We start from the raw sequence: 27,292 nt of genomic DNA on the forward strand, positions 1-27,292 counted from the left end.
AATTTGTTGAAAATGTTGGAATAGATTGGGAGTCTCTTTAAAGACAAGGGCTGATGGTCATGTTTTTCTTTGCCTTGTTTTAAAAAGATAAGAACACAGGCACAAGGCTATGCCCATGTCTGAAGTTGTAATGAGAGAAGTATCTTGTCTCTCATTACAGAGTGATGGGGCTACACAAGTTCTTATCAGTTATTTATTACATTTATATCTCACCTTTCCTCCAAGGAGCTCAAGGTGGCATACATAGTTCTGCCTTCCCCTCCATTTTATTCTCCCAACAACCCTGTAAGGCAGATGTTAGGCTGAGAGACTGTGATTGGGCCAAGGTCATCAAGTGTGCTTCATGGTTTAGTGAGGACCACAACCCTGGTCTCCCAGGCCCTAGTCTGACACTCTAACCACTAAACCAGACTGGATCTAGACATGGCAGAGCACACATTTTGGGGCATAAGGTCCCTGTTTGAACTCTGGGATCTCCAATTAAATCACATCAAACTGCAGGGATAGGAAATATTTTAGAAAGCTAGGCAGAATACACAGCACTGGTTTAGAATAAATCTTTAGTCTGAATGCAAAGGCTGCAGGAGGGGAGAGATCAGAAAGAAGAGGATGTATTCATACATTTTTCTGCCCCCTCTTGGGGTAGCATTTATGCTGATTACATTATAGGGATGTTACTCTCTAAACATTTTTAACAGAAACACAAGGTGGGTTTCCTCATTTTTGCATGATAATATTGAATGTGTCTCTGCTATTTCTAAGCACGATACAACCTTCCTTTTCATTTTCCATGGCTGATTACTTCTATTTTCAAAATGGCTGTCATTGATTTTCTAACACTGGGCATATTGGTCAATACTGTTCAGAAATCACTACGACAATGATTGAGATCAAAAGCCCTTCCATGGACCAGGGGAAACCCTTAGGTGCATCCCTTTTACAAAAATACACTCAACGAATTGGTAAACCACCATGCACAAAACAGTGAGAAAAGCTATAATGTAGCACTATTTCAAAGGAATTTCTGTATAGCAGCAACAATTTCTCTTGGCAGGAAGGAGCTACCAGTCTCTGCCTTTGAAGGCGAAACTGTCTGCAGACTCTGACCTGGAGATGATGGGAAAGTGTGTGTGTGTGGGCGGGGATATACTGTCAATACTATCCATCTTCATTTGCTGCATTTGCTTAAAAAGAAAACAGATCAATTAACACAGTGAAGAGGCTTAGCACCTGGTCTCATTCTACGAAACATTTCAAGAGACCAGCAGCATCCATTGCCTCTAAACATTTTACAGCTGACCAAGCGGCACTCACTCAAAAGCTGACAGCTGTCCAGTTACTGCTTCCCCTTGATACCTCTGATCACACTGCTACCCTTTGTTAAAAAGAATGCAGACAGCACACAATTTAGAAGAGGCAGATTCTCTGGGGCTGGAACCTACAACCTGGTCAGGCGAGTCTGCCTGAGATATTATGCAAAGTCTGGCTAAGGGTCTGCAGCCTCCCAGTTTTGTTAAGGCATCAAGAGTTGCTAGTGTCTAGGAATGCAAATTCAAGTGGAGTTTCCCGTGTGTGCCAGTATATATGCAGCTGTCAAAACCACTCACCTCATGGTCTATATGAAGCTTATGGTCCTTCCAAGCTTGCAGCGATTTGTACAGATCTGTGTCACACTGAACGGTGTCATTCTCTAAGATGTAACATCTGGGAAGAGGAAAAAAAGGTCACTGGACTGGCCAGCAGAGCAAGGACTGGAAAAGGCAACATACATAGCTGTCAACTTTCAGATTTGAAAATAAGGGATCAGCAGCCTCGAAAATAAGGGGTCAGCAGCCTCACCTGTCCCGGGGACAGTCTACGGGATATCTAACAGTCCGGGATAGCAGCGGGAAGCGGTGATGGAATAAGGGAATTTCCCGCAAAAAAAGGGAAGGTTGACAGCTATGCAACATACTTACTCTAGAAGAAAGCATCAAGTTCATGAGCAGGGGTGCAAAATGGCTCCCCAAAGGTGACATACAGCATTTGACCACTGTCAAATGTGTTAAGAAGCATCGCAATCTATTTTATAATCCCTTCCCCTACTTTGGAAACAGGAGCTGCGATCAAGCCATTCTTTTAGCCCTTGGAATTCACAATGTTGTCCTTAATGTGCATACATTGTAGTATTTCAGTGCTCGTGATAGAGCTTCCACTACATAGTAGCTTATATTTTCCAATCATCTTGAAAACTGATTTGAGAGTTAAATTGGACAGATGTGGTCCTCAACATGCCCATAAACTCTCTTGGATTAGAGCAGTGGGTAGAATTTAACACCCTGTTCTTTCATTTGTTCCATCAGCACAAACACTGCAGCTTGCCAGATGGAACCATCCCCCCTCTCCTCCTGCATTCTGTTCTGGGGACTCTCCCATAGCTATTTTTTTTTGGGGGGGGAAGCCCCATTGTGCAAGCAGAAGACCTTGTTCAGGGCCTGGTTAGACGAATTCTGCCCACTGTCTTGTATTTTGCATTTCACTTTTTAAAATAAAATAAAATGTATAAACAACTTGATCAAAATGTTCTCCATTCCAAGCAGCGTACTAATAAAAAGAAAACAGGTGAAATCCCCAAAATAATTAAAAACAAATCTCAGCACTCTTAACAAACTACACTTCACAGGATGCTTTAGGAGAAGCCATGACAGTTTAAACAGGTTTAAGAGTGCTTTAAATGCACAGTGCAGATGGGGCCTTGCCACTCTGCAAAGTGGCACATATACTGCTGTAATGGTAATTTCAACTATGCTTCAGTAGGACTTACCTATGTGTCACTTTTATTAAGTTAGGGGCTGCATTCTCCGAAATGCTGCCTGTTCCACTGTATTCCTCCACATCCTTATCATCGTCTTCTCCTTCAGCATCTTTATCATATTTGTTCTTAGCCGTGATATTTCTGGGTAAGACGGGCTGGTAGCCATCCTCCAAATCCAAGTTGTACACCTCTCCATCAAGCTCAACAGCCACCGAACGAATTGAGCGACTCCGAATATAGCTTGCCTTGTATTCTGTGGAAAGGAGGACAAAACAGAGCTTGCCTTTCTCTGTCTTAATACAGCATATGTGGGTTTGACATGCAGGAAAGTGCTTGGAAAACTGACTCAGAGGTTAAGTCAGAAATGGCCAAGTTCTCTGACCCTGGGGAACACACTAATTCTTCAGATTGCGGTCTGGTTCCAGAGGTAAGAGACCAGCCCCTACAGATGTGGTCAGGTTTTATAATAAAATCAGCATTGCTGTGGAAGTCTTTGAGGTTATGGGGCACATGCCATTCAGTATGCTCAGGACATCACATGAAAATCAACATGGAAATATGGAAACATCTCTCTTATCCTACAACTCCAGCAAACAACTTTGTCTTCCTTACAAGTAAAACTCATCTATCTCCTACCACAATAACATTTGACAGGGTTGATAGAAGCCAGACAATTGCTTTAGTGGGCGAGAGCAGGGTTTCTCAAACTTGGGTCTCCAGCTGTTTTTGGACTACAACTCCCATCACCCCTAGCTAACAGGACCAGTGATCGGGGATGATGGGAATTTTAGTCCAAAAACAGCTGGAGACCCAAATTTAGGAAACCCTGGGCTAGATGCCCACAAGATGCCTGTTGGACCTCCCAGGCTGAGATTATCTTTCTGCTGGTGTGGGATTAGACAAACCTCTAGGTTGCATTTTTATACACAACCAGTATCAGTCCATTAGTTAAAGTATTGGAATCAGTTAAGTCCCACCTTTGCTATGGAATCATCTTGAGGAACTGAGCAAACCTCTTGCCTGCTAAATTTCCCACCTGCAATTTGAGAATAATAAACCCTAAGTAGGTTCCCATGAGAAAGCAAAAATAAAGATGGGCAAGAGCTTTGTAAAATTGTGTTATATACATGACTATCAGCAGCAGGAAGAGCAGCAGCCGCATAAGCAGTAGTATACTGGGTGTGTGTGGATTTTTAAAAGCAGAATGTTTCTATGCATCTTCTTCTTTGGCAATCCATCATGGCCGAGTAAGATTGTCTTGCATGAACATGGTCTTAACAGTGTGCCCATAAGTGACTGTGGAGGCCAATTCTGGATCCACACGTCCTTCCACAGTGGGGACATAGGTTTCCATGTTGATCATGGTGAGGATTTGCAAACATGCCTTCGTTTCTCTGCATGCAATAATGCTGTAAAGAATTTCTGTCTAATAATTTACTTACAGCCACGAGGTGGCAGTAGACACCCAGAATACCGAAAGGAAGATATGAGAATTATGTCCGTTGCCAACTTCCCAAGAATGCCAAATAACAACTCTTTAAGAACCCTTTTGGGAGTTGCTGGTGGCCTTTCCTTAAAATTTCCTCAGATACAGAATCCTTAACTTTCCCCATGGAGACAAATCAGAGACACACCTGAGTTAAAGAACATGGTTTTCTCATTTATCCTCTCTACCTGGTCTCTCTTGATTTCAACTCCATTCTAAAAGTCAAGCAGGTTTTAAACTTCATATCTTTAAGCTCCAGGTCCAGGGCCATGATTCAATATTTCTCTGCTGCTTGTATTTCCTCTCCCATTCAGACAAGCAAACTTCCTAAGTGAAGCTCTGCATAGTCTGGGCTGCAAAAGCTCTTTCCTCTGGGCACAGAAAGCCCAATCAACTTAGCAGGCTTGAATACTGCTGGGTGGCACTGTGGGTTAAACCACAGAGCCTAGGATTTGCTGATCAGAAGGTCGGTGGTTCGAATCCCCATGATGGGGTGAGCTCCCGTTGCTCGGTCCCTGCTCCTGCCAACCTAGCAGTTCGAAAGCACGTCAAAGTGCAAGTAGATAAAGAGGTACCACTCCAGTGGGAAGGTAAACGGCGTTTCCATGCGCTGCTCTGGTTCGCCAAAAGTGGCTTAGTCATGCTGGCCACATGTCCCGGAAGCTGTACACTGGCTCCCTTGGCCAATAAAGCGAGATGAGCGCTGCAACCCCAGAGTTGGCCACGACTGGACCTAATGGTCAGGGGTCCCTTTACCTTTACCCTTGCAAGCTGTGTCTGCTTTCACCTCTCTTAACAAAAGAGTTGTGTGGTTCAATAGCAGAGCCATCTGCTTTGCATGCAGAAGATACCAGGTTCAGTCCCTGTGGCACCTCCAGGCAGGGCTGGGAGAAACCAGTTTGAAATTCTGGAGAGCTGCTGCCAATCAGTATAAAGAAGATGAACCAGTGGGTTGCGTCAGTATGATGAAGTTTACTGTGGTCACACTCCTGATCAATAGCTGTTGCTGGCATTGTTTTAGGGCAGGGGTCAGCAACCTTTTCCAGCAGGGGGCTGGTCCACAGTCCCTCAGACCATGTGCTGGGCTGGGCTATATATTTTTTTTTGGGGGGGGGGGATGAACAAATTCCTGTGCCCCACAAATAACCTAGAGATGCATTTTAAATAAAAGGACACATTCTACTCATGTAAAACACGCTGATTCCCGGACTGTCCACAGACCAGATTGAGAAGGCGATTGGGCTGCATCTGGCCCCCAGGCCTTAAGTTGCCTACCCCTGTTTTATGGGGAAAGGCAAAGCAAAATGACATCAGAGTGGCTGGAGTAACCCAGTATATTGGACATTACGAAGGTGGAGGGAAAAGTTTGACATACCTTTTCAGTGTTGGCCCCTCTCATTTTTAGTAATGTTTAATTTTACTCTCGCCAGATGGCTTTACACAAGCTACTCTTTCCCAGTCTCCGTCACCCTCCCTTTATCAGCAGCACTGAGATACTAGTACTACTACTACTAATAATAATAATAATACTGACCTACCTTTAAGGATTATGCCAAGGCCTACTAAAGGGAGTATATGAGAAATGCTACATAAATACAAATTTATATCTGAAGTACTTATTATCGCAATTATTTCAACCCCTGTCCTAATTACTCCTCACACTGAATCATCATTTCACACTGTTTTCAGCACACTGAGCTGATGAGTTCACTTGAGCTTTTTCACCACCTGGGACTTAGGCTTTCCACCTGAGGTTCAGCCAGGTGAATCATAGCTCAAGGGGAAGAAATAGGTTCTAATTTATGGAACATTTGACTAAAATGTGGGAACTCCCTTCCTTTTCAATACATAGAGGAAGTCCCAAGGAGCTACACCCAAATAGTTATAAGAAACAAAGGGAGGCTTTCTTAGCAAGAACCAACTTCCTTTTGTTGTTGACCTTCTTCTCTGTATGCATGAGCTGCCAACTTTTCTTTTCTTCCAAATATGTCAATACTGAACAAAATGTTATTTTAAAAAAATCCAACAACCAATGGGAGATACACGTGTAAATATTTGTACAAGTTGAATGGAGGAGAGGGTATTTGAATATATATATATATATTTAAATGATGGCTTCATTTTCAGCTTCAAACTGCTATGAATGCCTATATCTAAGCTAGAAGAAGAGTTTGGATTTGATATCCTGCTTTATCACTACCCTAAGGGACACGGGTGGAGCTGTGGTCTAAACCACAGAACCTAGGGCTTGGCGATCAGAAGGTCGGCAGTTCAAATCCCCGCGACGGGGTGAGCTCCCGTTGCTCAGTCCCAGCTCCTGCCCACCTAGGAGTTCGAAAGCACGTCAAAGTGCAAGTAGATAAATAGGTACTGCTCCGGTGGGAAGGTAAACGGCGTTTCCGTGCGCTGCTCTGGTTCGCCAGAAGTGGCTTAAGTCATACTGGCCACATGACCCGGAAGCTGTACGCCGGCTCCCTCAGTCTATAAAGTGAGATGAGCGCCGCAACCCCAGAGTCGGCCACGACTGGACCTAATGGTCAGGGGTACCTTTACCTTTACCTTTAAGGAGTCTCAAAGCGGCTAACATTCTCCTTTCCCTTCCTCCCCCACAACACTCTATGAGGTGAGTGGGGCTGAGAGACTTCAAAGAAGTGTGACTAGCCCAAGGTCACCCAGCAGCTGCATGTGGAGGAGCAGGGAAGCGAACCCGGTTCACCAGATTACGAGACTACTGCTCTTAACCACTACACCACACTGGTTAGTTGGTAAATCCAACTGGCTTTTGGGTCCCTTTTTAGATCCAGGAGCCAATGTATTTCTTTCTTTCTCTGTCTTTTACACACACACACTGTCATCTGGTCATATGTGGGGAACCTCTGGTTCTCCAGATGTTGCTGAACTGTAACATCCATCAGCTCTAGAAAGCATGGCAAGTGGCATGGGATGATGGGCGTTGATGTTCCAGGAACACCTGGAGGGCCAAAGGTTCCCCACAACTAGCCAATAGTGTAGTAGCAAAACAGGGAGATGAGCTGTTGTTTCTGTGTTGTGTGATGAGATTCCAGCAACAACACCTGGAATAATTACAATAATTGCAGTGGAAAAGGAGGCAATGCTTTATAAGGAAAAGATAAACTTTGCATCTGGCACAAGCATGATCAGCATTCAGGTTGCTATTAACTGTTCTTTAAGTACTCATCATTCACACCTGATTACTAGAATGCACCTGCCAAGCCAATTGCTTGTATCTCAAAACATGGGTAAATGATGGTTCTCTCAGGAAAAAGCAGAGGGACTGAAATAAATCCCCCAGTTTCCTTATCCTAGGATTTCCCCCGCAACATTCTTTCTGCATAAAGCAGAAAGGTTTGAATTTCTGATGAACAATGGAAGAGCTGTCCCATTTCTTACCACTGAATGACTAGGTTGGATCAAGCAGTGGACACTTCAGAACTATTATAATTTATTTTTTAAACTAAATTAAAAAACCTCTTCCACACACCGCAAAAATTAACATATTAGCATAAGTCAGCCATACCTCATGCCTGCAACATAACTTATTCTCAGTAAATATTGAAACATCATAGTTCCCTCCAAAGAGGAAAAATTACTTCCATATGTTATTATTCCAAATCACATTAATTTGACTAAGCATTAGTCAATAATTAATTAACCACCCAATCAAATAGTCAGCAGTGCTGACTGTTCTCCGGAAGCTAGTTTAAGCTTTCTCCCGGTGCTGATGAAAATCCCAACATTCCTGGAACAAGAAAAAGTTTGTGGCCCACAAAACCTCTGCCCCCCAAAAAACACAACAACAAACAACAACAACAACAACAACAATTTGCTGTTGGCAGTAGTTTGCTTTTTTTAAAAAAAAAAAATCTGGCCACTATTATTCTTGTTATTAAATTTCTATCCTGCCCTCCTTAAGCAGCCACAACCAGGTAGCAGAAACAATCCAATTAAAAATAAGATAAAAACATGTCCCATGGTGCTCTGCTGTCCTGCTGCTGTGTTTCTGCAGGTATGACTATGTGGTGTGCATATCTGACAAATGTGTGTGTGCTAAACGAGCAGCAACGGGCCGTTAACATGTCGCCCTCCAAGAGTTGGCCAATCTCGAATGAGGCTTTCGGGGCTGAAAATATCAACCCTCCTTGTTGTACGACAAACCAATGAACTACTGTGCATTTACTGCATGAACGAAATATTGTTTGGAAAGGCACTTGGGTTTCTGACACCTGTAAACTGAGATAAGCACACCGTTAACTGGGGTGTTGTGAGGATTTGGAAAGGTTCCAATAAATTATTTGCCTATGCTTGATCTGTGTAAAGTACCATAAGTGATGATATTCTGCCACACTTAAGGATAACTTTTTCGGTATAGTCTGCCCCCCACTTTGAGCGTAACTTTGTCAAATTAAGTGCCTCCTGATTCTCCAGAAGTCACTAGTGAGTCGATGCAACTGTGCTCACTGTTCCAGGGCGTCTTCGTTCAAGAACAAGTTAATTGAACTACAGCTCAAGCATTATTTAAAGATTATCTGTAGTGCCACAAATTCCAAGCAGCAGGAGTAGCTGGCGATTTCACCTGAGAACCAATGATTTTATTCACCTAAAAATTAGCTTAGCAGTTACTAATCAGCTTGCAAGGCAAATATAAAGGAAGAAAATCAATTTAAACTCCCTGTTTGAAGCTTGTGCCAGGTCATTACCGAGAAAGCCTAATCTGCTGAATAATTAAGGCTCTGCATTTGTGGAGCGAGGCGAAGGAAACTTTACAGACGAATAATAATTCTGAGCTGCTGTTTTGGCTCTTTTAATCTATAATTAGACTATGCACTTCAAATATAGATATTAACCTGACTCAAGTTTAAAAGGAGAGCCTGTGGAATAGGCTATGTCAAAAAAGCACCTGGGCTTTGACAAGGAAAGTCAATCTGTTTGGGAGGCAACTCTGGTTCAATGTCAACAGCGGCACCTGTAGTTCAACCCAAGAAGAGAATATTACAAGCAAGCAGTTTTGAGAACAAGCAAGTCCACCCAACGTAATTAATGATGCTGTAACACCCAAGCTCTGCTTGCTTGTTCTCCCATCAGCACACAGAGGGGAAAGTGGGGACAAGTTCCCTGGCATCATGTCCCTTCTGCACATTAGTTGAAGAGATCTGAAAGAGGGAACTGCTCTAAGGCTCTTGATCATGCACAATTCTAAATAGTGCAGTGAGCCCATTCACAAAGAACAGGCTCTGTGCTACAGACCTTCCTGAATGAGAGTTGGGCCATGTCAGGCACAGCTAGGATGATCTCCATGTTGGTGGAAGCAGGACCAGAGGAATAAACCATTTCTACACATGTAGCTTTGGGTTACCTCTTTGATATGCAGCTGCACTTGGAAGGCTATTATTCTGTTGCTCAAAAGGAACTTGACCTCACAGGACTAGAATGACCTGTGCAGCCTGCAAAGTAGATCCCCAAGTCAGCTTTTGTGCAGCCTGCCAGCTGCTGTACTGCTACTTTTGAAGCAGGCACAACAAGCATTTGGGTGTGACCTCAGTTGTGCTCGTCATAGCCCAGAAGTAACGTTGGGCTTCTAATTAACTCCGGGGTTTTCTTTAATTTTATTTAAAGCTCGGGAAATGCTTGGAAATTATCCCACGCTCTTTCATACTTATCTGATCATACTTTTCTTTCCTATTGGATTTTAACTTTAGTTTGTTTTGAATTTCATACTGTGTTTTGGTTACTGTAAGGTGTCTTGAATTTGATGGGAAGTTTGAGTAACGCCTTTCAAATAAACACACAGTATATACATAACAGGCATGTAAATTTGAAATATGGTTTTAAAAGTTGAGCAAGGTTCACACAGGTATTTGAAGTGCATGAACAATTCTGGGCCAGGATACCTAAAGGACTTTCTCCTTCCATGCAAGCCTGACTACCAAATAGGTTCTCCTTGGCAGCACAGGTGCAGCTGGTAAAGACATTGGAGCCTTCTCAGTGGCTGCACTTTGTTGTGCAACTCCCTGTTCAATGAGGCTCATCTTGCCACCCCTTCCAGTTTTGATGGCCTTCGGCAATTTTGCAAAGACCTTCCCTTTCTGGGCAGGGTCTTGGCCAGTTAAGTTTAAGTTCCATTGCACTTGTATTCTTCCATTTTAACTTGTAATATTTCTTATTGTTGAGATGTCATTTCTGATTTTTCAATGTGTCATAAGCTACCTTAAGCACTTTATTTAAAAATATGGGATTTGAATGCATACACCCACCCACACCCAGTTGGGTGTTGAACGTAATCCATTCTGGAAGTCCATTCGACTTCCAAAACGTTCAGAAACCAAAGTGTGGCTTGTGATTGGCTGCAGGAAGCCACAGAACTTGCAGAAACCCCATCGGATGTTTGGCTTCCAAAAATAGTTCGCAAACCAGAACAGTCACTTCTGGGTTTGTGGCATTTGGGAGCCAAAACGTTTGAGAACTAAGCTGTTTGAAAACCAAGGTACGACTGTGTGTGTGTGTGTGTGTGTGTGTGTAGTTTAATTATTCAGGTCAGGTTTTTCTCCATCATGCAAAGAGACAAGAAGCTTGACCGTTTACTTACTCTTCTTGGAGAAGAGCTTCTTTCGCCGCCCGATGGGGCTCAGCTTGTATTCATTCTCCTCGCAGTTGCAGTCCTCACTGTTCCTGCTGTAGTACTTGGGCATGAGGTTAGAGACACCTTTGCTGCTTCCTGGAGCTGTAAGGCTGGCCATCCCTTTGCATTTGTGCAGCTTGAGCCTCCCGCTGGCATCTTCCATGCACTGCCATTTCTGAAACGGAAGGGAAATGTTCCCAAAATGGCATGATAGAGGCAAATGTTCTTCTACGTACTTTGGACATTCAAAGTTGGTTGGTAGTATTCTCAGAAGATCAAATCACAATTATCTGTCCCATAGCAGATGTTGTTAATTTGACAGAAACATGATAGTGGTGTAGAAGAGCTATGGGGTGTGTGTGTGTCACATTTGGCAACCAATGCGCCCCCTTGGCTTTCAGATAGTACATGGATAGATGAGTCTAAAAAGCCAGGGACACAAATTTTCACGGCCCTCCAGTGACTACGGTGGCTCATTTACCAGAGGCTTAGTTGGGTTAGAATCAAGTATATCAGGCATAGGCAACCTTCGGCCCTCCAGATGTTTTGGCCTACAACTCCCATGATCCCTAGCTAACAGGACCAGTGGTCAGGGATGATGGGCATTGTAGTCCAAAACATCTGGAGGGCTGAAGGTTGCCTATGCCTGAAGTATACATTTCCAGACTTTTATACATAAATAAAAGGACATTTTATCAATTTTCCAAAGACTAAAAATAATGTTGCATGTCCAGGTTTAACCAACTCATCAAAATGCAACACTGAATATTGTCTTGTGCAATATTATGCATGTTTACTCAAAAGCAACATCCACTGTATTTACGGGCCTGACTTCCTAGTAAGCGTGTTCTGGTTTGATGCCTTAGTGTGAAACTCTGTATCTACTTTTCTGAGAGTAAAGTCTACTGAACTCGGTAGGAAATACTTTTCAGTAGACATTATTATTTTGTTGAAGTCCCCCTTCCTCAATCAAGACAGTTGTTGATAGCTCATATTCCTATGCCTTGGTGATATGAAGGGGAAGTGAAAATCTCCCCATTTCAGCTGCTATGAAAACTTGGGATATGCTTAAAAGATACTTAAATCCATCAATATCTGCAATGGGTTTTTTAGTTAAAATGAAATGTTAAACATAGCAAAATAATCTGAAATTTTAGGTATGAAGTGGTTAAGACTTCTAAGGTGCTTTAAAACATTGACGCTGTATGAGATTTAATGAATTTAAGAGGGACTTCCATGGTCAGAATTTGCAACATCCAATATTTTCAACTGAGAAGTTACATGAACAGTGAAATCACAAACTTTAATGAGTATCTCTGCCTGAAATTGATTATTATCAGTACAAGTTCAAAAGGATTGTTAACAACTATTCCAGCTAATTGTGACGGAGGCAATACAGAGTGGAAATAAATTTAAAGCATGATGTGAAATGAAGCCAGGTTCAACAAGTATGGAAACAGATTGAATTGTGGTGGTAGTGTTGTTTTTAAGTAGAGCAACAAATTCTATTTGTAATATTAAAAGCTTTTAAGATAATGCTGCTACTGAACATTAAACAAGACGAACAAGATAAATAAGGCCAATATTGTTTTCAAATATAAGACAAGGAGATGGAGGTTGTTTCTAAAGTACCTAGCTTCTATATAATCTAGGTTTTTATAGACAAGACCAGCTCCTTAGTTTGTGGCCAAGAAGCTACAATGAACCACTATGAACTCGCACTCTAAACTGGCGCCTGATGGTCCATCTCTTTAAAACAAGCTAGTGTCTTCATTCTGCATCAGTAGCAGTCTGTGAACTGTCTTCAAGGGCAAAGAAGTAACAGAAGTAAAGTCTTACACTCACAAAGGCAACATGGAGCTAGCACTGAAGGCACAGATACAAAAACAGAATTCACATAAGTATCAGTGGATGCGGAATGCTGATTGGTTCGTGTGTATGTGTTGGAGGCGGGGCAGGGAGAAAATTGGGTGGGTGTGGGGAATGGAATATCATGGTGGATGAAGGAGGGCAAAACCAACTGACTGAAACACAGGCGCTCTCTTAACTGCAACTTTTTGTTGCAGATCCATCTTGCTTCCTGAAGAAAAGATTGTCTGTAGGTGATACACATCAAATGTACAACTACTGAGTAGAATCAGGGAAAAATCTTGATGTGAAGGGCAATAATGAGCATGTCTGTGCTTTTTTCTTTCATCCAAGTCTGTTGCTATTTAACCTCTGAAGATGATTTGTTGGGGGGGGAGGCGCAAAGATCTTGTGATTGGATTCAATAAACTAAATATGCAATAAAACAGACATATTTCAGTTTTAAATATTAAAGGCTGTCTCTGTTGGTGTCCCAAGTTATGCTGTAGTCTAAAAATATTACCCTCTCGATCCCAATTATTCTGTTACAAATTTCTGGATTTATGACTCTGTACCATTGGGAAGGATTTTCCAAACTTCTTGTTCTTGTTTTCCGAAGACAGGGACACAGCTCTTACTTGAAGCAACTGTTTACAGCTGGTCATAGCTTTGAGCTAAAGTGAGACTGCATACGATTTCTTTAATTAAAGCAAAACATTTTTTATTTTATTTTTTGGCAACAGCTTTCCCCTGCTACCTTTTAGTTGCGAAGAATAAATATATTTTTTCTGCTGCCAGTTCTTGCTGAAACCGGTTACCTCCAGTCACTACTGGCTGCAAAATGGTTGTGTTACTGGCTCAAACACCTGCTTGGGTAGTTCTTGTTATACCACTGAGGGCAAATCCTTCCTAATGCTCTACACTTACACTAATGTAAGCATTTTAAAACTGAGTTATTTAAAACTAACTTGTTCTGCTTTTCTTTTCTTTTCTCTTTTTTTAAAAAAAGATCTTCTGGAGTGCTTTTCTGCAGCAATGTCTGAGTGTTCGTGCAACTAATGCAATTTTTAGGCGGCATTAACTGAACCACAGTTTCCAGTTCACAAGAAGAGTTAAGTTTCACTTTGTTCTGCACTAGTTCAGCCACATATGGAACACTGTGTCCTTGGGTCTGGGCAAACCATACTTGAAGAAGACAAGTGAAGCCACTGTCATTTGGAATGGACTCAAAGGAGAATAAGAAAAGACAGTCAAGGGTATGGAGAATAGGCCCTTTGAGCAGAGCCAGCCCTACCATTAGGCAGAGTGAGGCAAACGCCTCAGGCAGCAGACACAGTTGGATGGTAGCATTACTTCCCTGGCCATTCCCCTCCACTGAAAGGCAGAGCTGTTCCTCCTACATGGCCTGTCCTACACTCCCTACACTAGCCATCTGCCTCAGCTGCAGTGAGGATGTTGTCTCATCACTAGTGCTGAGGCAAAATTAAGCAGCCTGTCCGGTCAGCTTCTGTACACAAAACGGGGGACATCATCTTTGCTGTTGCCTCAGACAGCAAAATGTATTAGGCTGGCACTCCCTATTACAGGGGTCAGCAAACTTTTTCAGCAGGGGGCCGGTCCACTGTCCCTCAGACCTTGGGGGGGGGGCAGACTATATTTTGAAAGAAAAAAGAATGAATTCCTATGCCCCACAAATAACCCAGAGATGCATTTTAAATAAAAGCACACATTCTACGCATGTAAAAACACGCTGATTCGCGGGCCGGATTTAGAAGGCGATTGGGCTGGATCCGGCCCCCGGGCCTTAGTTTGCCTGCCTATGCCCTATTATAATCAATATGCCACCAATTCAAATTGCTGGTTTTGACCTATAAAGCCTTTTAAACAGCTTATGAACCCCCATATGAACCAACCCAGAAAAATCGATCAGAATCAAGGAAGAAAGTCTAAATCGTTTCTGCAATCATAGAGATTTTTCAAACGGCTCCTAGTGTGATGGTATCAATTTCTGAATAGGAACAGTGCAGTACTGAACATGTGCCACATGCCTCTCCCCAAAGTGCCAATTAATACATGCAAAATAGCTATGGCCCTTCTTAAAGTATTTTACACACTGTGTCAGTTTTGTCACCTGCGTGAGAGCCCCAGTAAATTCCTACTTTATTACCCTATAAAGTATGCAAGTCAAAGGTCTCAGTCATTTCTGCTGTGTCATGCATGAAGAATTCCTATATAGTAGAGGAAAATCACAAAACTAGTATATTACTTTGGTGACATCAAACAGGCCCTATATTCGCACTCTGACACCTTCAGCAGTCAGGAGGGCATAACTTAAGAAGGAAGCAGTCAATCAGGTCCTGGCAAGGGTAAAGGGATAGGCCTGGAGGCTGCAGATAATACACTGGGATATGTCAGTCAGTTTCTTCCACTGATTAAACCAATTCCTTTGCTCAGCTCTGCTAAATTCTTAATGCAAGTAAGGTCTATTTAAATGCAATTAAAAGGGAATTTGGCCTTTTGTAGTAATGCCTCACTGTTATTAGCTGTAAGCAACTATGTTCCTCTGTAAGTGCATGTAAGCTTCTAACTCCTCCACTTCATTCCAATAACACATTCATTTAAGCAACTCAACAGATGCAGCATGATAATATTAATAGCTGAAGAGAGTCGAGCGAACTGCAGGAAATTGCAACTGTTGCTAACACCCCCCAATAAAACTATTTCTAAGAAAGTGTTATTAATGTCATCCCTCACATCACTGACTTATACAGATGAGTATATGGAAGTTTGTGGTCTAAAATCCCAAATAGCAGTCAGTCTTTATTCTAGTAACGGCAGCCAGAATTTGCCCCAAAATGGGAGGAAGCAACAGCTGGCTACTAGGCAAACATATTTAGCCAGAGTTTGCATGCTATTTTAACTCTTCTTTTAAAAACCAATACTGTTTCAGACTTCAATGGCATATGGTATTAATTTTGTTTTCTTTCTGGAAAGAATGTGGCACTGGCCGTAATATTATGACAAAAGGTCAAGAGAACTTAAAGAGGACCAAAATTCGATTTTGACAATATGAACAGTTAGGCTTGACTTAAGCGATCCTGGTTTACATGTCTGAAGAATATTATGTGTATTTTGCCAAAACATTTCTACAAATATCTGAAAACTGTCTTGCGTAGGAAGATACTAGTTTTGTGATTTAATATTGCAATTCATACCTTCCATTTAAGTGTGGATGTCCATGTTTAGATAAAGTTTGCATAAACTACCAATGTCAGAGTATCGTAGGAAGAAATCCTCCTTTTCCCATAAGCTCGCATGCCATTACGTCACCTAATTTCCTTAGCGAGTCCTGGTCCTATAACATTTGCATAGCCCCCATTGCCAGACACACACCAGATTTTGTATTTCTGTTGAGAAGCCTTGACCTCCTTCCAAATCCCCTGCCTCCACACCAAGTGGCTTTGCATCGCTGCCCTTCACAGCTTTCCTGCAACTGCAGCAATTACAGATGTTAACTCAAACTCATTACTCGGGGCTCCAATCAGGGATAAATAGCTGTGACCTTCCTGGAAGGATTTTTCTATTACTGGATGCAGTTTGCTTGTTTCGGTAACTCGACACACAGTCTTAATCTTAGAACACTGTTACATCAATAAAAAGGCACAGGAACAAAGAATACAATCCTAAACACATTTATCCAGAAGTAAGTCCCACTGAACTCAGTAGGGCTTTTTCGTGAGCATACATGCACAGGATTGTGCTGTTAATCAGTATGCTTTTGCTTAGTCATTTAGTCGTGTCCGACTCTTCATGACCCCATGGACCAGAGCACGCCAGGCACTCCTGTCTTCCACTGCCTTCCGCAGTTTGGTCAAACTCATGCTGGTAGCTTCAAGAACACTATCCAACCATCTCGTCCTCTGTCGTCCCCTTCTCCTTGTGCCATCAATCTTTCCCAACATCAGGGTCTTTTCCAGGGAGTCTTCTCTTCTCATGAGGTGGCCAAAGTATTGGAGCCTCAGCTTCAGGATCTGTCCTTCCAGTGAGCACTCAGGGCTGATTTCCTTAAGAATGGAGAGGTTTGATCTTCTTGGAGTCCATGGGACTCTCAAGAGTCTCCTCCAGCACCATCATTCAAAAGCATCAATTCTTTGGTGATCAGGCTTCTTTATGGTCCAGCTCTCACTTCCATACATCACTACTGGGAAAACCATAGCTTTAACTATACAGACCTTTGTTGGAAAGGTGATGTCTCTCCTTTTTAAGATGCTATCAAGGTTTGTCATTGCTTTGTTAATCAGCATAGCCAGCCTAAATTTAAACACATGGAACACCACATGGACTGGGTCCAAAGGAGGACTTTGCTCTGGTCCCCTCCCCAGAAATAAAAAGTACAGCTTGCCCATTTACTGGCACCACAGTTATTTTCTGTTTCTCCCATTCTCTCCCTCCCCGCCACCGTGGGTTCAGCTTGTGCCTACCCGTTCTGGGGGTAGTCGCTTGGTATGGATGATCTCGGCCACCATATTCAGGGCCCTGGGAGAATTTTCCCATCAGCCTAATTGGCTTCATCTGAAGGTTTTGTCTTCCTCATAGCAATCGTCACAACTTTGGTGGGTTAGGCATTGGGTAAAGCCTTTAGTCATGGTAGGAGGAGAGGTTGCAAGTTTCTGCCTGTCCCTCTGGGGAAACGGGGTATCCCATTAAAGGGATCAAGGAAGAAGTGCTTCTGTTCAGATGCCCAGGCAGAGACTAAAGCCATAGCACTCAAGGCAGGCAAGAAGACACCTAACTTGATGTATGTTATAGGGCTTCCCCAACTCTGGATTGACCCCTAGAAAACATCTAGCAAGCGGGCTGGTTGATATAGGATATGTCCAATGCCTAAGCCTCATCCCCTTACATCTGTAATCAATAAAGTTGGGGTCAAATTCAGTGCAAAAGAATGTTGTCATGTGTGGTCCTTTGATCTCAGGTGGAGGGGCAGTTTCATGCCACTTTGGCATGCAACAGGCCGCTGGTCCAGATGGGTCATTGGTCTGATCCAGTACCCCTTCTTATGTTCTTAACACAGCAAAGGCCTGGAGTTGTACGCTATTCAGCATAAAAATGTCACATATTTAACCTCTTGCACCTCAGATTTACAATTCTCCTTCTCTGTGCTTGAATGCACTTATGAGTACGAACGTGTCCTTTATCACGTATGTAAGCCTTGCAGCTGAAGACAGCACTTAATTTGTTTCACAAAATGGACTCTAAGCTTCTGCCACAATGAACTTGTTGGCTTTAAGTTGCCACTATTCTTTTTTTCCCTTTTCAAAAGTGTTTTGAAAAACTAACCCAAAAGACAAACCTCCAAAGTGCAGTGAATAATTTATTTGAGGAACAGGGGCAGTGGGGAATCACTTAAGAAATAACCAGAGTGTTTCGTGTAAGCCACTCATCCTCAAGGGCAATTTTGATCCTACTCTCTCCCTCCGGGGGGGGGGGGGGGAGAGACGCTGCTCTCTTTATACTACTCTGAATATGCTTAGCACCTTGTAAAAAAACACTTTGTGGTGGAGGAAGTGAGTTGCTGCCTGAATCTATCCACAGCTGCAAGCAAGTTTCAGGGAAGCATAAGGCGAGCTTCAGGGATTCTTCAACGGTATATCAAGGGGCAGCTTCAAATATTAGCTTCAATCAGTCACAGGAACAATCAGGAACAGTTAAGAAGTATACTCTGGAAATGTGATCCCCAGTCTCATACCAGACTTTAAAATCAGATCGTTAATTAGTTGTTTAAAATGAAGAGTCTTGCAGGTGGAGTTCAGAAGTTTTCAAGGATGGAACTCTGTTGGTTATCTGCCACTTATCACCAGCAGGTACTTATCTCATTGGAAAGTGTTCTCTAGTGCTTGACAGACAATGGAAGATGTAGAACAGTTATGGAAGCTTTCACAAAGTTTGCAGAATGCCAAAGACAGAGAGGTATCAAAGACTGGAGTATGGACCTAAAACAACTGTTCATCTGACACAGTGAAACTGTTCTTGAGATCTTATACAGGAGTTACACATCTTCAAGTCATCTCATCCTTCCTATGCAGTGCCTACCTGATTTATTAAAATGACAATAAGTATAAAGCTCACTTCAAAGTGCTGGTTTTGACCCAGAAAGTCCCATGACCCCAATATGAGCTTACTCAGACCCTTTGGTCTTTACCAGAGGCCCTGTCCCCAGGTGCCCCTTCTGAGGGAAAAAGTTGGAGGGTGGAAATGAGGGAGAGCGTGTTCTCAGACTGTGAGGTCCGCCTGGTGCCATCATTAACATCCTTTTGGCACCAAGTAGAAACCTATCTTATCTCCCAGGCATTTGATAGATTATGATTACTTTGCTGTTTATTGGTTATATGCTTTTGCTGCTCTTTTATAAGTTTTATGGGCTTATTGCATGGTAATGTGTTTTTAAAAATCTATTCTATGCTTTATGCTCTTAAAATTGTGTAGGTTGCTTAGAGACCCCTTAAGCGTCAAGTGGCCAATAAACTGACCATCATCCAAATTCAATACAGGAATGAACTCACCCTGAAAGCCTTTCAGTCAAGTGGATGAAACCACAGGAACAAAATCTGTACAAACTTTGCAAAATTATTGGAACAGAGTTTTCACTCAACTGTTATGATGATGTTACACTACAGCTTCTGGGAATATTGTACAGATGAGAGATGTTACCGTAACTGGCTCTTAAAAGAGCTTACTAAGCAGACAGAAGTGTGTGTTTCAGGATGCAGGGCTGAGAAAGATCTTGTTCCTAAGGCTTTAGAGCGCTGTTGCCAGTCAGGATAAAGCTAGACAAGACAATTGCATGTACATTACACCTCAAGGTTTGCTTGTCTAGGGGTGGGTGGGTGTTGTTGTTATTTTAAATCAAAAGCAGTCACAGGAGACTGCAATTCTGAGCAAAACACCTGCATGGTGAAGTAAGAGAGAACTGCTCTTTTTTTCCTCTGCTGATTTTTCTGCTCAGCACCAGCTGTTTTTCAGGTAACTCTGTTTCTTCCCTCCTCCAACCTACCCCTTAACATGGGAAAAGCTGTGGGGTCATGGTGGTTATGATTAGAATAACTGCTGAAGGAGAAAAGGATTTAAGAGCTTTTCCACCTAGCACTGGCCTTCCCCCCTAGATTATAGCCTCCTGCAGCTACATTTGGATTTAAGTAGTGGTGGGAATCCCTGGAGGAAAATGCATAGGCAACAGCTTCCCAGATGTACAGTATCCATGGGTATGGAATGCAGGTGGGTCTGGCATGGCAAGTTCTACCTCCAGCTGATATGCATTCATCCAGATGTCTATAAAGAGTCCTTGCATGGATGGCTCTATGCACGTACAACTGGGAACCACACAATCAAGAAACAGCTTTATGCATGGGTGCCCTTTACAGATGTCTGATGCCCATGAATTGGGAGTGCTGCTACGCCTGATCTATATGGGCTTACTGAACGGGCAGATAGAGTTAGTCAAGACCAAATATCTTATTCCGTATAAAGGAAGCTCCCTACATTCTGATGCATAGCTACACAGATCATATAGATATGCATATCTTTGTGAAACTAAGCAATGTGAAAAAATAATAATGATTTTTTGGGTGAGCTACAGTATATAAAAAACCCACCATAAAAGGTTAGCTATACAGAGAGGTAAGAGCAGTTTTATCTTTCAGACACATTCTCCACACCCCACAAAGAGACTTGTTTTTTTGCCTAGATAGAGCTACAGGGGTAGAAGAGGGGCTTGATATATGATGGGGAGGGGTGACTATTTGAAAATCAGCCCTAACTCTAATCAACTTGATTGCTGCAGGTTCTGTTGATGTCTATGTTGTTCAATTCCATCCCAGGCTGAACTGCCCAAATCAATTCACACTGAAAAACCTTAAAACAATCCTTCCATTCCTTGACGACTAATACATAGATGACAGCGTTTTTTATCATTTCCCTCTTTGCCAGCAGTAAGGCTATTTTTACTCACTATCCACAGACACCACATAAACATTTTATTATCCTTAAAAGAAATAGAAAGGGAACAGGCAAGGTGACATGTGCAATGCTTGGATGGAAGGCTGTTTACCGTAAGTAATCCTGAATAGCCTGAATAGTAAACTTGAAGAGTTTGTACCAAAACCATACAGCAGTAACTTCATTTACTGACCCTTTTCTGTACATCTGGACTTTTAAAAAAGGAAATGAATATTAATATGAAAAAGGAAGAGAACATGAAGGTCCGCTAAGCTGAATTTGAGAAGGAACTGAAATAGAGACGTAATTCAGCTCTGAAATATTTCTCCTTGTTTGACTAAGATTCCAGGGGAAATCTTGGCCTCTTGCCCTGCAGATACATTTTCTTCTACTGCTGGAAGAGCAACAGAAAGGAAAGCTAGCTCTAAAATATTCAGTCCATCTGTTGTAAGATGGATAACAAAGTAAAGGAACCTCCTAAATCCTTGCTATGCTTTAGACTTGTGGTGCAGATACTCACCTGCCCAAGCTGTTCACAAGCACTTTGATACTCAGCTCGCTGGCAGAGGTCTTTCACCCGTTGGTACTTGGGCAGGAAATTTTCTTCTTGAGCATCCATTTTCTCATTCTCTCTCTTGTGTAACAGTTTCCTGAAAAGGGAAGAACATGGACAGCTCTGTAAAGGCTGCATCCTCTTCCAAGAAGTTCACATAATCTTTGCTCATGAAGAGTGAGACCATCTCTACCATTTTCCATTGAATAACGAGTGAGGAGCGATTGAGCACTAGCCGCATGGCAATTCAGTGAGGAGGGCCAAGGACATGGCAGCAAGGCCAGGGCCCAGAGACCCCAGGCAGCGCAGGATGGGGAGCCAGGAGTCGGGCCCGCCATGGAAGCTGATGCCTGTTTGGGGGTGCCTAGTTCACACCCCCTCAAAATTGTGTTCCTGGGACCATGGCCCCCCGTTCCCCCACAGTATGCCTGTGCACAGGACAGTATAGGATACGATCCAAAGAAGCTTACTGGGTGACCAGTCACACTCTCTGAAGCTTTACCAATCACACAGGGTATTTGCAAGATTAAAATGGATAGTTGGGACATCATGTTCTCTGCTTTAAGCTCCTTGGAAAAAAGGCAGGATATATAGGCAAGAAATAATTTAAAAAAGCATTTTCATTAAGTAGGAAAGTAGACTGCCTATTTCATGTGTCTCTCATAGATTTTACAGCAGTTCCAATGAAAATGAAAAATGCCAACAACAAAACATTGAAACTACTAATACGACTTTGCCTTTTTGATGAATTAAGTAATTTCACAAATGCCAAATGGAAAAGACTAATTAATGATCTCGCCAAGGAAAGTTGTACAGGTACAACTCTTCTTTTGCTGCAACGATTCCTTTAAGACAGGCTTCCTCAACCTCGGCCCTCCAGATGTTTTTGGCCTACAACTCCCATGATCCCTAGCTAGCAGGACCAGTGGTCAGGGATGATGGGAACTGTAGTCTCAAAACATCTGGGGGGCTGAAGTTGAGGAAGCCTACTTTAGGAGGTCAGAACTCTCCAGAACAAAACACAATCACCACCCATCACTTACCCTCTTTCCACCAAGAAGGAGTCCCTCCAGACCTTCATCTTCTTTTTCAAATGGAACCTGGAAAAAAACAAACTTAATTTGAAAGTCAAACTAGATCTGGGGACAGGATTTGGCTTCTCCCTTGAAGATGTGTGATTAGAAAGCAAATGGCAAACATGCATTTTCAACCTCAGCTATGAGATGATATGGCAACTTTTTTTGTTCACTACGACAAGGCCTTTATAAGTTCCACAGAATGGGATAGAAAAGTACCACTGACTCACAGACCTGCTGCAGACATATTGTTTAATCACAACTGCTTAAAGTACTTGGCAATCTGCAGGAAATCTTGGGCTCTGTTTAATGCATTTCCCATCCTTACCTATTGACCGGTCTTTCAGAATCCAGCAGCTTTAGAATAGATTTCCCATCCATGTCAGGTGGAATGTCCAGGCCAGCAATGTCTAGAATTGTAGGAGCAAGATCGATGTTCAATACAATGTGAGGATTCCTGAAAAGAAACATATTCACAAAACCTTTATCAAACATCTGCAACGGTAACCCCAACGCAAGACCACAGAAGACACAGAATACCTGAAAAGCACCTATGGGTTAACCTCAAATAGATGGAAATCAAGCACAATTACACGTCAAAGCTGAATATGAGAAGCCATTTACAAGCTAAAGAAAGGTCAGGGGAGACTACCTCGGAAAGTGGTGGACTCTCCCTCACTGGAGATTTTTAAGCAGAGCTTGGATGGCCATCGGTCAAGGATTCCTTAGCTGTGATCCCTGCACTGCAGGGGGTTAGACTGGATGACCCTTGGGGTCACTTCCAACTCTACAATTCTATGAAAAAGAAGGAAGTGAAAAAGCTTGTGACCTAAACTTCTTCACCATTTTGAGAATCAATCCTTGTCTTGTAGTTCAGGCTTTACTGAAGAGGGAATCTTGCTCTGGCAGTTTTAGGAAACAGTGGATTGTTCTAAGTTAATGGACATTAATAACTTGGCTTTATTAATTTCCAACGTGTCTCCTTTGAGTAGGAGTAGCACTGGATAACCCAGTGTAAAAGATAATATTGGCACTCACTGAAGTGGGGTTGTGTAAGCAACAGCAGATACTGTACTACACTAGACTATTGGTCCTTCTACGTTAGTGCAATATTGTCTGTTCCCACTGCTTGTGGTTCTCCAGGGTCTCAGGCAGAGGCAGAGAGAGAGGCCATTCCCATCATCTGCCACCTGATCCTTTCAACTGGAGATGCCAAAGATTGAACCCAAGAGTTATGCATGCAAACAAAACATGTATCTCACCACTGAGCTATGGCACCATCACTTGGAACAGGGAATCTTTGGCTGTCCAGATGTGGCTGGGAGGCCAGCTCCCATCACATACAACCAGCATGACCAATGGTGAGGGATTATGGGAGTTGTAGTCCAACATCTGGAGGGTCAAAGGTTCAAATGGCCCATCCCACTACCCACTGGGGATAGATTTAGAAGACAGTTGAAGGGTAGATGGCAGCAGGGGGATGGTAACAGACACCAGGCAAGCAAAGGTGAAAAAACAAAAACAGAACTAATAGTAAAGGAAGCTCATTTTGCAATAATGCTTAATACTCAGTATCCAGGAAATCAGATTTGCATAAATTTTAAAAGGAAATCCCCCTAGGGTGCAAATGAATAGAAGAGTCACACCCTGGAAAATTTCCCTTCTAGCACCAAACATCTGCAAGGTGGGATTGGTGGTTGTGTTTATTCAGTTCTTAACAAATCACTAAGTTTGAGCATTCCTTAACATTCAGATAAGGCCATAGCTTCCTCACCAGTTTCTCCAAACCTGTGAGATCCACACTTTATCTCCTTGTCATTAAGGGTGGGGATTTAAGTGGATATTCCAATGGTATGCTTACTTAGTCATGGCATTCTGCACATTTTTCATTATTAGGTTTATCTACCGCCTTTCTTCTAAGGAGCTCAAGGCAGTATAAATTGTCTTCTTTCGGCCCTTGTTTGTTTTGGGGGTTGTTTGTTTGTTTGCATTTTTAGCCAGCAGACTTATTTGTCAAAAACCACTGGTTGGCCATCACAAAAATAATACATTTTGGCATTTATTTTTTTTCATCTGAGAGTGCTACCCTTTACATACATTATCCTATATTCCTCAAATCCATCCTGTAGGGCAGCTCAGTGTTATCATATCCATACTGCAAATTGGGGGAGGCAGAGGGCTTGGGGTTGAAAGAACATGGGTGCCTTGTATTAGGCCACCTAGCTGAGTTCACAACAGAATCAAAGTTCAAAACCAGGGCCTGATTCATAAACCAGTCCTTAAATCAATAACTGATACTAGCTCCAATTAAGGTACTTACAAAAACAATACAAGCAGAAGAACAAATAAAGAAACTAAGCATTAAAATAAAAAAACAAAAATTATACGGATCTTTGAGGACAAGAACACACTTGCCATAATTTACAAGGAGAAATTACAGTTCAAAGATGGAGCCATATGGATAGTTTTCTGCTTCTGTGCAGATTTCCAGCTCAGAAACACAGCACAGCAAGGCAGCAGCATTCTAATTTGCAGCAATGAATGAGACCGCTTGTGAATTACTGGATTTGAAAGCAAACAAACAATGACAAGAACTGAAGATAATACATTTGTTCATCTGCTTGACAAGTGCAGCTTAATTTTAATTACTAGTTAATGCAGTGTAGCGCATCAGGGTAAAAGTAATGAACCTATGGTAATGAGACCTCACTACAGCAACTGCTATTAAATCAGGGTTGATAAGCGGGGACAGCCAATGATTAGTTTATATGAAAAATAGAAGGTGCAGCTCACATTAGCAAAGCTGATACTGAAGTGGGCGTTTCCCTCCTTATGGAAACAGAAATGCCATGTTTGTACCAATTTTACAGTTCATACATCACCTTTTGGAGTGTGTGTGAACCAGTTTCTCTACGGGGATAAGCTCTGACTTACTGAGTCTTTAGAAATCGGTTTTGACACTCAGAAGGCCCTGAACGAGGAGGCTCCCGCAGAACATAATTTGCTGGCAATTTAAAATGATGGGGTGCTTCAGGATCTAAAAAGAAGCTATGAAGAACAGGTTGCTTTCAGGGCTAGGGGCAGTGTTTTTTTTCTGGGGGGATACAGGGGTACGCATACCCCTAAACATTTTGTGAATCTAAGTTTGGCCTCATTGAGGGGCAGTATTTCAATATGGGTAGGAAAATGAGAGTACCCCTAAACATATATTTTTTTAGGAAAAAAGCACTGGCTATGGGCATGCCAAGATAGCAACTCCCTGCGTTTTTGCCTGGTGCTTGTGCACTAAACAGAAATGGAAGAGTTACAAGAAACTGAGCGACTACAAAAAGTGGGTGCAACTCTAGCCAGGAGGGGCTCAGTGGAAGAGCGCTTGCTTTGTGTACAAAAGGACCCAGTTATCCATCCCCAATGTCTCTAGGTAGGGCTGGGAAAGACTTTTGCCCGAAACCCTAGACAGCTACTGCCACTTGGTGTCAACCATACAGAGACAGGTCAAACAATGATCTGACTTGATATAAGGCAGTTTCCTATGTTCCTATGCATAGCTCATTGTGGACAGGGAAGGGTGTGAAACCATAGGGAAGGATGAGTTGTGGGAGACAAGAGCTGCTTGGATATATATGCACATCCTTCAAACCTACTGTGTGCTTTGCAAAAGATGACAAAATTGTCCTGGGAAGCCTACAGGCAGTGGCTGATTTATGGCAGTGCAACTGGTTCTGCCACACTGGGTGCCAAGCCCAGGGGGCGCTGCAGGGTGTCGCAATTATGGCACAGTGAATTGAGCAAAATGCAAGGCGAGAGGTTCAGGGTGCTGAATTTTTGCCTTGTAGAGGGCGTTGTTGAAATTTGAAAGAGCAAAGTCTGTCCCTGATATAGGTAGGAATATCTCAGCTCTCACTGCAATAATCACATAATCATTGAAATATGTCATTGCAGACCACTTCTGATAATCTCCTTATAGCACAGAGTTTATAACATCACCTGATTCTTCAGGTTGCCCATGTTTGTTTTGTAGGGTTTTCTTTTAGCTGTCCTGCTGCACTGGAAATACCAGTGGTGTTTTTTTCAGAACGAAAGCATTCTTCCCTTTTTCTGCTTCGATGGTTGAAATTCATTTAAATTCAAAACCCAGTGAATATTCTTTTTTATTATTTTAAAATGGGATTGTTGCTGCTTTGCTATGTTCGCAATATTGTTGTTGGCTTGCATTACTTTTTCTATATTAAAAGGAGGAAAGTATTATGGGTGGAAAAGTACAAGAACTAATTATGCTAATATATACATAGTGGTATACATTAAAGCACGCATATTGTGGCACTGTGTCCAAAATAATTGCTTTGGTGCAAATATTTGCTATTAAAATAATTACTTAGAAGGTATATTTACATAATTTCTTAGCTGATCAAAGTTACAATTTGTAATTAACAGTCACACTCTGTACTCTTGTCTGTCACTAACAAAGGGTAAACCAAGGAGATGAGTCATCTTTTCTTTTCTTTTCTTTTTTTGCAAGGGAAGAGGAACATATAGAAAATATTGCATTCATTTTCTTAACAGTGATTCCATTGTATTATTTAATTAACCTCTAATGACAGCTATGCACTTAGGCTGTGAACATTACGCAATGTTATTATTTGGAAGCCTCACAGACTACACCGTCAAACTTAAACAAAAGGAAATGACTTTGCATTTCTTCAGAAGATCATACAGAATTTCACACGAGTCTAAATTCCCCCTTTCTCAGTGCAAGAGGTAGCATGTATGTGAGCTGTCTAGTGCTAGGAAGACATTGGGAATGGATCTGGGATTGGGGGTGTTTTGGCTGCACCTTTAGCCTTGATACAGATAATACCACTGAAATGCAAATACTTTGGGTGATATGCATCCATGAGTGGAA

At 42.3% G+C, this 27,292-nt stretch overlaps 1 protein-coding gene across 8 annotated transcripts in view; it reads right to left on the reverse strand.

The window, feature by feature from the left end:
* The window catches only part of SULF2 (sulfatase 2), a gene marked incomplete at its 3' end in the record, with an annotated part of 267,812 nt that overhangs the window by 9,092 nt on the left and 231,428 nt on the right, over nt 1-27,292 (reverse strand). For 7 of the 8 annotated variants that reach the window (XM_083618523.1, XM_083618525.1, XM_083618522.1 and 4 more), the window contains 6 exons: nt 22,718-22,846; nt 22,357-22,413; nt 21,281-21,410; nt 10,885-11,092; nt 2,804-3,047; nt 1,608-1,704 (listed from right to left, as the gene is read on the reverse strand). In XM_083618523.1, coding sequence (XP_083474649.1) covers nt 1,608-1,704; nt 2,804-3,047; nt 10,885-11,092; nt 21,281-21,410; nt 22,357-22,413; nt 22,718-22,846 — 865 coding nt within the window. Of the gene's footprint in view, nt 1-1,607; nt 1,705-2,803; nt 3,048-10,884; nt 11,093-21,280; nt 21,411-22,352; nt 22,414-22,717; nt 22,847-27,292 lie in introns of those variants that run through there. The other variant, XM_083618528.1, reaches the window with a different exon arrangement.

The sequence above is a fragment of the Podarcis filfolensis genome (genome assembly GCF_964270895.1).
Source record: "Podarcis filfolensis genome assembly, chromosome: 6".
Taxonomy (NCBI): domain Eukaryota; kingdom Metazoa; phylum Chordata; class Lepidosauria; order Squamata; family Lacertidae; genus Podarcis; species Podarcis filfolensis.